The 12,539-nt window shown below is 48.2% G+C and overlaps 1 protein-coding gene across 1 annotated transcript in view; it reads left to right on the top strand.

The window, feature by feature from the left end:
* FRY (furry homolog (Drosophila)) overlaps window positions 1-12,539 on the top strand; it is a 257,892-nt gene that overhangs the window by 231,058 nt on the left and 14,295 nt on the right. Inside the window, exons 56-58 of the mRNA XM_006879581.1 lie at window positions 2,345-2,494; window positions 3,308-3,406; window positions 8,388-8,471. Coding sequence (XP_006879643.1) covers window positions 2,345-2,494; window positions 3,308-3,406; window positions 8,388-8,471 — 333 coding nt within the window. The remainder of the gene's footprint in view (window positions 1-2,344; window positions 2,495-3,307; window positions 3,407-8,387; window positions 8,472-12,539) is intronic.

Below are 12,539 nucleotides of genomic sequence, written 5' to 3' on the forward strand. Positions count from 1 at the left end.
GGTGCTGCTGTGACAGGGACACCACAGGTGGGTGTGTCTCAGGTCTAAAACCCCTGGCTCTTGACCCAGGAGGCAGTGTCTCAAGTCATCTCTGCCTCGCGTCAGACACACGACAGTCCCTGCTCTGAGCGGCACAGGAATTTGTGGCTCTGAAGGACTCTCTCCACATTCTCTGCTGCTTCTTTGCTGGTGTTAAGATTTCACCTTCACTGCTAAGCTCCATTTGAGCCTGGTTGATGGGGAAAGTGACTGATGCCATGATGATTCATTTATATGCACACCGTGTTTCAGCTTCCCACCTAGTTCTGTAGAGAGACTCAGAGCTGATGGCCGGGAAAGCCATTTGGAACAATTGACCTGGAACAGGACAAATACAGCCTGTACACAGCCCGTAGGCGCTGCATTCCTCCTGAGAGTCCCCCAGGAGTCAGGCACAAGGCTTCACAGTGAAGACGAGAACGGAAGTGGACAGGGAGACTAGGCTGATGGCAAGGGGGTCAGCAGACAGGAGAGGTGAGGATGGCTGTGCACCACGAAGCCCGTAACCAGCATCACTGAACAGCTGGTGTGAGCAGAACTTAGCTGCTGTGTCGACCCTCACCGGCAGCATGAGAAAACACCATTTAAAAACCCACCGGTTCTGTGGGCATCCACTTGCAGAAGTCCTTTTAGGAACTGACTTGGCCACCCTAGATGATTACGTGGTCGATTTAAGACACTAGTCACTCCCCTCGCCTCTGCTTACCCAGGGGGCCTACGCCCATAGAATATTTTTATGGCGCCGAATATCATTTTTTTCTGATATGTAAGTTAAAATCTGGCCTCTGTGTTGATAAAAGATTTTATGGCAGAATCCTGATCAAAGAAGGAGAGGAGGAAAGTCGAACTTAATAATAAATTCCATGGAATCCAGAATTCCCAGAGCCATGGAGCCTGCAGGAACCACTCTGTCACTCTGAGAGGATCCTAACACTCAAAGGACGTAAGCCAGCAGTAAGCCAGCAGTAGGCTCGCATTTCTCCTTCAAAGCAGGCAGGAAGCAAACCAAAAGCCAAACTCCCGCCAGAGAGCTGGTTCTCACTCACGGGCATCCCCATCGGGTTGCCAAAGCTGTAAATCGTTACAGGAGGAGACCGGTCCTCTGTCTCTCAGGGAGCAGTGTGGATTCAAACCCGTAACCTTCCAGCTAACAGGGCAGTACATACACACTACACCATTAGGCATCTCTAAATGATCAGTGTAGACATATGCCACCGAGTCAGAACCACCCCATAGCTGGCCCTGTGGTTTTCAGAGGCAGTAAATCACCCAGGAGATTATCCATCCTTGTCCTATAGAGCAGCTGGTGGTTTCAAACCTCATGTCTTTGGGATTGCAGCGCAGCTTCTTAGCAGTAGACCACCAGGGCTCCCTAGGTGGCTTAAACTGGACAATAGGCTAGCTTAATTGTAAAGGGTGTCCCCCTTGAATGTTATGCTCTTGTGAGGTCTGTGTGCTTGGACCAAATTGACAACAGCAATTCAAAAGGGCTGAGAGAATCTTAGGGGCAGTGAGTGATGGTAGTGAGGACGTTCAGAAAAGAGGTGGGAACAGTCACACAGCTCAAAGAATGTCGTCACCAGCACTGAGTTGTGTGTTTGGGACTGTGGATTGCTGTGTTCTGCGTGTATTCTCAGCCACAGTTCTAACAGCCAGGTTCTGTGCTCATGCACACATTCAGAAACAACACTCAGAAACAATCTCAGCCCACGGCGCATGACCTCTGCCCCTCCTCCTCCCCAGAAGATCACAAAATCTGTGTTCTCCACCGTATCAGGTTAGAGTGTGGCCTTTAAGAAGGGTCTTTGTTCTTAAAGAGTTTAAGGTCAGCATATATTGTCATTTTGTTTATTTTGGGTAGGGGGACAATATGCATAGTATATTTTTAATACACTTTTATTTAAATTGTAATTGTAATGAAAGTTACAGATAAGTTAGATTTTCATTCATTCATTGTTGCACATTTTTACCTCCTCTCCTTCCCTCCCGTGCCCCTCCCCCAGTTACTTTTTTTTATTTTTTTAATTATGAAAAAAAGACATTAAAGAACTTACTGCATTGGAAAAATCACTTTAAAAACTAAAGGTCCACCTGACCCAAGCACTGGAATTTTCCATTGTTTCATACATATATGAAAGTTGAACGATGAACAAAGAATACTGTAGAAATGCTGTCTTTAAAAACGAACCAATAAGAAGTTGATTTGACATTGTAATTAATTACATTAATCCCTAGCAATAGTCTAAAATAAAATGTGTGTGGATGATGGTACAGAAAGAAAGAAGGGTCTTTGTTCCGCCCACAGAACATTCAGAAGAGGTTCTGCTTTCTGACCTGTGATGCAGCCAGTTACCTGGGAGACAGCCTCCGGGGCATCGGCTCCAAGTTTGTCAGCTCCTCCCAGATGCTCACCTCCTGCTCCGAGTGCCCCACCCTTTTTGTGGACGCTGAGACGGTGAGGCCTGGCCCAGCCTGGGGGTGGGGGTCTTCCTCCCATGTGTCTCCGAACAGCCCACAGAACAAGTGCTGGAACTCTGCAGCCCCTGGGAAAGCTTGTTTGTCAGTCTGTCTTTGTGCCTCTCCGTGTGTCTGTCTGTGTGCCTGTTTGTGTGTCTGTGTGTTTGTCTGTGTTTCTGTTGTCTGCCTCTCTGTGTGTCTTTCTGTGTGTTTGTGTGTGTCTGTCTGTCTGTCTGTCTGTCTTTCTGCCTATGCGCTGTGAGAATGAGACAGACGTACTTTGTGTCACCGCCCTTCTTTCTATCATGTTTTCCAGATACCACATTTTTCACAAATTGAGGATTTGTGGCAACATTTCCTCAGACAAGTCTGTTGGTACCATTTTTCCGACAGCAGGTGCTCCCCTTCCCATCTGTGGGTCACGTTACAGTCACTCTCAGAGTAGCTCACACTTTTTCGCAGTGCTGTTTGATGCACTTGATAGACTATGGTCTAACATCGGCCTCTCTTTTATACGCACAGAACCCAAACAATGCATGTGACTGGCTTTATTGTGACAGACTCTGTGTCACGGTGACCTGGAACTGATCCTCCCACATCACAGAGGTCTTAAGACGCCCTTGCTGTTGTAGGACGCTTGTCCACAAGGCAGCAATCCCATGATGTAAAATGATCGTCAAAGCTTGCTGTAAATGGACACCCCTGGCACCCCTTAATAGTGCTTCAGAATGTAGTTCTCGTTTCTAGGTAGGAATGACATTGTTTTGGGGTTTCTCTGCTTGTCTCAGTACAGATGTTTTCTTGTTTTTAGCTCCTTTCCTGTGGGCTTCTGGACAAGCTCAAGTTCAGTGTCTTAGAACTGCAAGAATACCTGGACACCTACAACAACAGGAAAGAGGCCACTCTCTCAGTAAGCACCTGTTTCTGTGTAGATGCTCGTGGGAGGGCGATCTGGTGGGAGAATTTTGTCACAAGCTGTGCCGCCAACCCAAAAGCTGAGTCTCTGGTGATTCCAGTCCACTAGCGGTCCAAAAAGAAGAAGATGGACAGTCTCCTCCAAGATGATTTACAGCCTGGGAGACCCACTGTGGGGTCAACCATGAAGATCCTATGACCACATCAAAATACGTGTTTCTAGATAGATAGGTTATCTATCAAGATTCTATAGAAGAATCTTGACCAAAAGGGGGAAGAGGGAAAGACAGAAAAGAATTTCCAAATCTCAGTGGAATCCAGACTTTCTGGATCCATTGTGGCTGAAGGAACCATTGCCTTTCACCTTTAACTCCATAGTGTACCCACCTAGACATTGGGAAAAAGTGGAATCTGTTGACTATGTATTTTTACCAACTATTTTCTCAGAGATTTTTAGATGTTTGATTTCTTCTTTCCAGGGTGAGCCAGGCCCAACCTGTGGTCACTTGCACTCTCCCCTAACCTCTCTTGGTGGTGGGTGTCTTCTCTTGCACACTCTGCTTTCTTCATCCTAGATCTAGATCATAAAGTGCTGGAGGTGGATGCAACCTCGACCACCGTCCGTTTCCAGCAATGGGCAATTTGAAGCCTAGAAAGATGCAGCGCTCCATAGTAACGGTAACTGTGCAGGTGTACCAGACACTTCCTACTGCAGCGCTGGGCACAGAGCTGAAAAGGGAACCATTCATGTGCACCGTCCGCGCAAGTGCACTAGAGACTGACAGCCGTGGACCCCTCAGGGGCAGTTCTCCCAGGGCCTGCAGGCCTCTGTCAGAAGGCCTGGCCTTGACAGCAGCACATGGACAAAGAACATGGCTTTGTTTGTCAGATGGGCTTTGTTCAAATCATAGCTGGCTACTTAAATCTTAGAGACTCTCTTTACATCAGATTCCCCCTTTCATTTCAGATCCATTTTGGAAGCAGGAGTGGCATCCACTTCCTAAACAATATGCCTCCAGAAACTCTGTCAACTTTGATAAATGTCGATAGATGTAGAGGGGTTTCAGGCCTTTTGTTCACAGGGTCTCTATGAATCGTGCTTGACTTAAAGGCAATCAACAACAATTATAATAAAAGTCATTTGTCTGATTGTTGAAAGGATAGAACAGTTCTCATAATCCAAGTGCTGTCAGACCTGCTAGTTTCTTCGAGTTGTGTCCGAGAACCTGTGTGGTGTAAGAGTTGCACTCAGTGTTTGCCGAGCTCTGCTGGAGCAGTCAGTATCAAGTTGGCTGCTAACCCAAAAGCCATGCTTCTCTGGCGGTTCAAATCCACCAAGGACTCCATGGGAGAAAGAGGGGCCGTCTCCTCCCGTTACCATTCACAGCCTCGGAAACCCAACGGAGGCTCAGCAGTGGTCGGCACTGACCGGACGACAGTGAGTGAGAGGCTTACTGAAGGCCGCTAGTTCAGACACATGCAGCAGAGCCGTGGATGGAAGGCCTGGCTACTTCTGTCGAGATTCCAGCCACAGGAGACCTGACAAGCACCGTTCTGTTCTGTGATCCTTGGGTCACCAGGAGTCAGAATCAGCTCAACGGTGGGATTTCGAGGAGGGCTTTTTGTGTGTGTTCAACAGCCAGTTAAAAGTTTTCTATAAATCGGGAAGGGAGCTCTGGTGGCCTAGTGGCAAGAAGCTGCACTACAATCCCAGAGGTATGCGGTTCAAATCCACCAGATGCTGTGCTGGAGAAGGAGAGGCAATCTCCTCCTGTACCAGTCAGATCTGATTTGACGTTACACACACAAAATAATAAAATAAAATAAAATAAAAACCACTTAAAAAAAAGAGCTTTCTATAGATCATCTCATCTGTGCTCACTGTTAGCCTGTGGGTGCCTGGGATTGGCCACCACCAGCTGGTTTAAACCCAGCTCCATGCAATTCAGAGGCCCCTGCTCTTAACCACCACATCGTGCAGCAAGCTCACGTACAACCTCAGAGCAAACCCCGCCCGGCACTGCAGCCCAGGGCCTGTCCATCTCATTATGTCTTCCTCTTTCTCACTGGCCCTCCGCTCTGTTGGGCGTGATGTCCTTCTCTAGGGGAGCCTCCTCATAATAAATCTCAAGCACGTGAGATGCAGCCTCATCATCCTGGTTCTGGTTGCACCTTCCCAGTTAGATGTGCACATCGCTCCGGCAATCCAGGGTGCGAGGAACTCCTCACCAGCAAAGGCACCTGATGTCATTGGTCTTCCTCATTCGCTGTCCAGCATCAATGCAGACACGGCAACTGAAACGCCGTGGGTTGTTCAGGGACACCTTAGGTCTCAAATTGACCATCTTCACTTTTTAACAATGCTTAAAGGTCTTTTGCGACAAACTGCCAGCTATTTATTAGCTTGTTTGTTGTGGTGGTCAATTTTCCCGATTTTACCAAGGCCCATCTACACATCTGAGTGCTGGTATTCTAGCCCGAGGTTTCTCTTTGGGTTTTGTTCCTATCGTTATTTTATCCTTTGATTAATATTTTATTGTGCTTACACAGAAAATTGAGTCCTCATTTGACACTAGTACACAAGTTGTTCAGCACCAATAGCTGCATGTTTTATAATGTGCCAGCACTTTCTCGCCATGCGTTCAGGTGCCTCTGTTTCCAGCACTCTAGCGTCCCTACTCCTGTACTGTCTCATCTGTGCTGTACAGTCATCATAGACCTTGTGATCTCATAGAGTTTTTATTGGCGCCCCTTTGAGTAATGTCTCCTTTTTATGTCATAATCTATTATTTCCATAAAGATGACTTCACAGGCTAATTTTGGTCAATGTTTAAAAGATATTAATCACGGAGAATCCTAGTTTTAACCAGATCAGTAAGTTGGCACTTTTTAAAAACGTGAGACCTGTTCCACATTTTGTCCCCATTCTGTCAGTGTGTATCTGCCGTGAGCCTGGTCAGAAGAGTCAGTACTAGTGGTCAGCTAGTTCTCCTGGTCTCAGGAGATGAAGCTGTGGACCATGGAGGCGACTGGCTCGTAGTATAGTGGTTATCACGTCCGCCTCACGTCAATCACTCAGGCTCCTGGCCCTATAGACCAGTCTCTTCTCTGAGTCAAATACAACCCACAGTCTGGATTTTCTGTTAACCCTTAACATCCCAGGGGCCACTCACCTCACTGGGCTGCAGAACGAGAGCTTTGTGGACCAGCTGACTGAGACATCCCATGAGAATGAGACCCTAAGCCTTCCGGCCCAGAAGTCCTAGTGTTTCTCTGCATAATCCTGCCCTTCTGGTTGGTGGACGAGACAGTTCATCCCCGGCCTCCTTGGGCTTCTACTTCCTAGTGTTCCATTGCTTCTGACTCACAAGTTCTTTCCACATACGTGTTAGCTGCTCTCCTGTCCCTTGAGACTGGTGGGCTCTCTAAAGAGCTTTCTTACGGTGAGGTGGGACTGCCCATTTGAACCTTCTCAGAGCAGTATGTGTGCCTGTCAGCTGAGGTGGTCACAGACGTGATTACCAGCTGGTGACTGCTCACACCAACACCACGTGTGTCACAGAAGAACTGTACTCAGTGGCCTTTCCAGGGCCTAATCTGGGCAGTAGACTGCCAGCCTTTCTTCTGAGGGACCTCTGAATGGGCCCCAGCCACAAGCCCCCCAGTGAGTAGCCAAGAACAGGGGCCATTTGCACACCCATAGACTCCAAACCTGTGATTCTGTAACCCAAGAAAGTTTGAAATCCCGCCGCCTGTGGGATGTTGTTTATATCTTCTACTGTCTGTCCTACAGAAGAGTTCTAACTGGATATGAATTCCGTTTCTATTTAAATCATGAAAGATATTGAAACCATACCCCAGGATGACAGGACATTCTGCACTGTTGAAGTTAAATTTTTTTCTTTAAGTTTTATTTTATATTGATTTGCATCCAAAATTCATGTACATTGTGTTTCACACTTTCTTTCATTCACATTGTGTTTCATACAATCATTGCCATTCATTATGTTTATACAATTAATCCCAACTGAATTAGGCCCAACATTACTCTGTCTTTTTAAGTCTACAGTGGACCTTTTCCATTGAAATTAGATTTTTAAATTGCCTTTTCTTCTTTACATAGTTTTTAATTTCAAACAGCTCACCTTAAACCCAGAAATGGTCTTTTCCGTAAAATCATTATAGTAATAATTGTTTTCTTCTTTCCTTTACTAATGTATTGATTCATGACGACACCCTGCATAGAATGAAGTCCTACTTGTAGTGCCTTTCCGTCTGGTTTCTGAGGCTACAGCTCCTTCCAGCAGGAAGTTACTCAGTCTTCCTCCTGCAGAGCGGCTGACGGATGCAAACCATAGACCTTCATTTAGTCAGCAGCCCACTCATAACGCACTGCTCCACCTCCACCAGGCTTCTGGCCGCTTCTTTGGAGATTTGGTCACTCTGGAGACTAAGGTGCTCCTGATAGAGGCCATGGTTTTTGCAATCACTTGTTATGCGTCAGAGAGTTGGACAATGACTAGGAAGGATAGAAGGAGAATTGATGCCTTTGAGCTGTGGTGCTGGAGAAGAGTACTGAATAAAGCATGGACTGCTAAGAGAACAAAGTATTCCTGGGTGAAGCCAGGCTGCTCCTTGGAGGCAAGGATTCTGAAGCTTCATCTGACGTACTTTGGGCATGTTGCAAGGAGAGACCAGTCCTTGGAGAGGGACATCATGCTTGGGAGGGTGGAGGGACAGCGCAGGAGAGGAAGACCCTCTATGAGATGGATTGATTCAGTGACTGGGGTAATGGGATGGGCGTGTCGGAGACAGTGCGATTGGCACAGGATAGAGCAGGGTTTAGGGCTCGTACACAGGGTCGCTGTGAGTTGCAGGCGACTTGACGGCACATAACAATTTTCCATACAGGTCACAAGTGTTCATGTTTTGGGGCATCCTGAGTTCACTTGGATGCACTTTTCTTTTTCTTACAGTGGCTCGCAAACTGTAAGGCCACGTTTGCCGGCGGCTCACGGGACGGAGTGATCACGTGCCAGCCCGGCGACTCGGAAGAAAAGGTAAGGGTCGGTGATCCCTGCTCTTCTGTACGCTCCGCCCCTGCCGTTTGAGAGGGCGGGACAGACATTCATCCCACACGATCCCATAAGCCCCAGCTGCACAAGACAGAATGACTTTCAAGCCAAGCATGGTTGCGTGAGAATGTGAATTGGAGTTGGTTTTCTTTGTTCTTTTCTGCAGGGAGAAAAGTATTGGTACAAAAATAACCTTTGCTAGATGCTGCCTGACAATACTAATCCTGTCCTAACTAGTTAACTAAGTAAAAAAGGAAAACCGTGTTCCATTTATTTCTTCACTGAGCACTGTGTTCCTGGGGAGGTGTAGACTGATCCTTCAGCATTCCATCTAGAACAATCTAGAACCCACTCCTTCATGACAGCATCCCTCAGGCTAGCCAGCTGGTAAATACTTGCCGTCATTGTTAAGGAAAAGGGGAGAAGAATGTGGAGGGTATTTACAGCTGTTTCTTCTTCAAGTGTGCGCTGAGTCCTTTCAGTATGGCCCATTCAGGTCAGCTCAAACAGTGAGCGACAGAGAGGCGTCCCCTGTCCCCTCTCACACGTATCAGCTCAGACAGTGAGCGACAGAGAGGCGTCCCCCCTCTCAAGGATGATGATCTTGCTGTTAGCCCCTCTGGGTGGATGTAAACTGCAGTGCGTCCCCAGAAATAAAGACAAGAGTGTTGCTTCTCTGGGAAGGAGCCATTGACCCTAAGATCCAACATGTAAGTGTAAGAGACCCCATGGACACTCCTACACACGGGAGTCACTGTGAGTCAAAATCAACTCGACAGCCCCAACAACAAAGATTCAAGGGAGGTCTCAATGGGAGAATTCTCAATTTCAACCTGGCGACACAGGTTCGAGTCCCAGCCAGTGCACCCCAGGCATAGCCACCTTGTCTCAGTGAAGGCCTACGCGTTGCTAGGTTGCTGAACAGGCTTCAGCCAAACTTCCAGACCAAGACAGACAAGGAAGAAAGGCCTGGCAACCCAGCCGTGAAAACCCTGAGGATCAGGTGCCCACAGACCCGGAGTTGCTGCCACTGGGAGCTGTAACCACAGCACCTGACAGACGTGATTAGATGAAGATGCAGCAGACTGCACATGGGGGCAAGTTCGGAGGCCCTGGACCTCACGACTCAAAGCCACTTGGACTCCAGGCCCTCAAGTGTCCGCCTCCCAGGGGGCCCCCCCAGCATTTCTGAGTCCAGACCTCCTAACGGGGGGAGAGCACCCATCCTTCTTGGAGCAGCTGGCAGATCGAGGACTCGGCCTCGGTGAGCAGCTCAGCCGGCTGCAGGCGCCTCCGGAAACAGGGAAAGAGTCCAGCCAAGCTCCGGGGAGATTTTCAGCTGAGGAATTCGCTGAGTGGTTTGGTTCCCGTCTGGTGGCCGTCACTGGAAGAGCCTGGTGCTGTGGCTGTGACCCACTCAGCAGCCACTCAGAAGCTGGGCACCTTGGGCTTGGCACCTGGTGGCTTGTCCCATGAAGGTGATGGTTAAAGACATGCCCCGGCTCTTCCTGTTACGTGGGTTTCCACGCGCCGGGATTGGCTCACAGCGCAGAGGAGCTGCCTCCGGCGTCCAGGCGCGCCTTTGAGAGTCTGTGACAGGACTAGAGAAGGACCCAGGACTAGAAATTCACAGCTGGAAGGACCCTGCTGAAGACTGAAGTGGAATTTGCATTTCCACATGGCTGGCTGCCTTTGAGTTGCTCCACCATCCCTGGGGACCCCGGGCAGGTGCCATCAGCCCTTCCTGTAAAATGAGGCGTCCTGGTGGCGCGTTGCATTATGGGCTTTTCTATGGCTAATGCTGGGAGCAAACAAGAGCTAAGGATCCTGTGAGGTCTAGGATGAGAGGAGGTCCATGGAAGGGGTGACCCCAAGCCTGGTGACCCCACTGGATGGCCCTGCAGTGAAGCAATGATGCCATTTCATTTAATACCCAGAGTATGACCAGTTCCAATCATTAGTTTCAGCTTACAACTCTTCCTCCTCCTTTGTGTTTCCAAATTTGAGGGCTCAGACTCAGTTACCATATGTTATTCTACTGTGTGTGTGCTTTATTGCACATAGGATTTTCAAAGGCCTGTTGTATTTCAGAGGTGGATGGCCAATCCTTCTTCCTAGTCTGTCTTAATTTATATACTTAGCTTTGGAACAGCATCTGACAAACAAGCATTTTATTAAAAAAAGCAAATGAGAGGCACTTCCCTTTACAGAGATAACCATACACACAGTGCCCTCGTCCTGCATGTGTGGCTTGTCCCTTCCCTCTCCCTTGATGATGGTAACCATGATGGTAACATGGTTAGCACTCCCTCCCCAACTCCTGCACCTCCCTCCCCCCATCTCCCTTCCCACCTCCCCGCACCTCCCCCCCCCCCCCCCCCCCCCCCCCCCCCCCCCCCCCCCCCCCCCCCCCCCCCCCCCCCCCCCCCCCCCCCCATCCTGCACCCCCTTCCCCCCAGCCACCCCTTGATTGATGGCTTAGGCCACCAGTCACTTCTGTGATGTCCTGCACCTCACAATGTTGCTGGTCTCTCATTCTGATTTCTGTCTCACACTTAGGAAGATTTAAGTTCAAATCCCCTGTATCAGTTTCAGGGAGGAATTTTTGTCTCAGGCAGCACTGGGGAAAGGGTCTTGCCCTGACCACCTACACCAGCACTGTCCTCTTGGGGCCTAGTGTCCCTGTTCTATCTTAGGCACCACAAGGCTCTTACAATCAATCATTTCCAAGGTGAAGGCTATATCTCCTTTAGATCTGGCATGCTGAATGTGCCGTCTGCCCTAGGCTGTCTGGTTGTTACAAAGCCAATGAGATCCTGGAAAAAGAGATGGTACCTGAGAGCCAATGAGATCCTGGAAAAAGAGATGGTACCTGAGAGGGAGGGAAGATGGAGGTCTCAGCTGCCAGGTGTTTCGTGATGTAGATCAATCACATCTGTGGGAGGAATCGTTGGAGAAGTTCAATATCAACAGTGAAAACTAGGCCACGTGCTGATTGTGGAACAGATCATCAAGTTCAGACTAAAGCTGAAGAAGGTCAAATCAAATCCACAGGAATTTTGACCTTGAGTCTCTTCCACCTGAATTTAAAAACTAACTCAGGAGCAGGTTTGAGGCCTGTACACTAATGCGTGAAGACCAAATGAGCTGTGGGAGGATATCAAGAATATCATCCATGAAGAATGCAAAAGGTCATTACAAAGACAGAGGAGGAAGAAAAGGTCAAAATGGATGTCAGAAGAGACTCTGAATACGGCATCGGAGTGCTGAGAAGCCAAAGCAAATGGAAGAAATCCAGAAGTTAAGGAGCCGATAGAAGATTTCAAAGGGCAGCTCAGGAAGACAAAGCAAAGTAGTATAATGAAATGTGCGAAAAGCTGGAGTTGGAAAATCAAAAGAGCCGAACTCACTCAGCATTTCTTAAACTGAAGGAACTAAGAACAAATTCAAGCCGCAAGTTGCAACACTTAAGGATGGCATGGAAGAATATTGAATGGTTCAAGAAGCATTAAAAGAAAATATAGAGAGAGTACACAGAGTCACTGCACCAAAAAGAAGGGGCTGGCACAGAAGAATTTTAAGAAACAACATATGATCAAGAGGCGACATTGATGAAGGAGGAAGTGCAGGCTGCTCTGAAGGACCAGACAAAAAAAATAAATAAAGCCCCAGGAATTGATGGGCTACCAATTGACATATTTCAACAAACAGATCCTTCCCTGGACATGCTCACCAGGTTGTGCCAAGAAATCTGGAGGGCAACAACCAGGCCAGCTGACTAGAAAAGATCCATATTTATTTCCATTCCAAAAACAGGTGACCCACCGGAGTGGAAATTATCATTCAATATCGTTAATATCATCCTAGAGATTCATCCTAGAGAGGGTTAAACCAGGCTGCTCCTTGGAGGCAAGGATTCTGGGGCTTCGCCTGACATACTTTGGACATGTTGCAAGGAGAGACAGGTCTTTGGAGAGGGACATCATGCTGGGTAGAGTAGAGGGACAGTGCAGGAGGGGAAGGGACATCATGCTGGGTAGAGTAGAGGGACAG

This window comes from Elephantulus edwardii, unplaced genomic scaffold, assembly GCF_000299155.1.
Source record: "Elephantulus edwardii isolate Elephantulus edwardi_28Jun2011 unplaced genomic scaffold, EleEdw1.0 scaffold00004, whole genome shotgun sequence".
Lineage (NCBI taxonomy): Eukaryota > Metazoa > Chordata > Mammalia > Macroscelidea > Macroscelididae > Elephantulus > Elephantulus edwardii.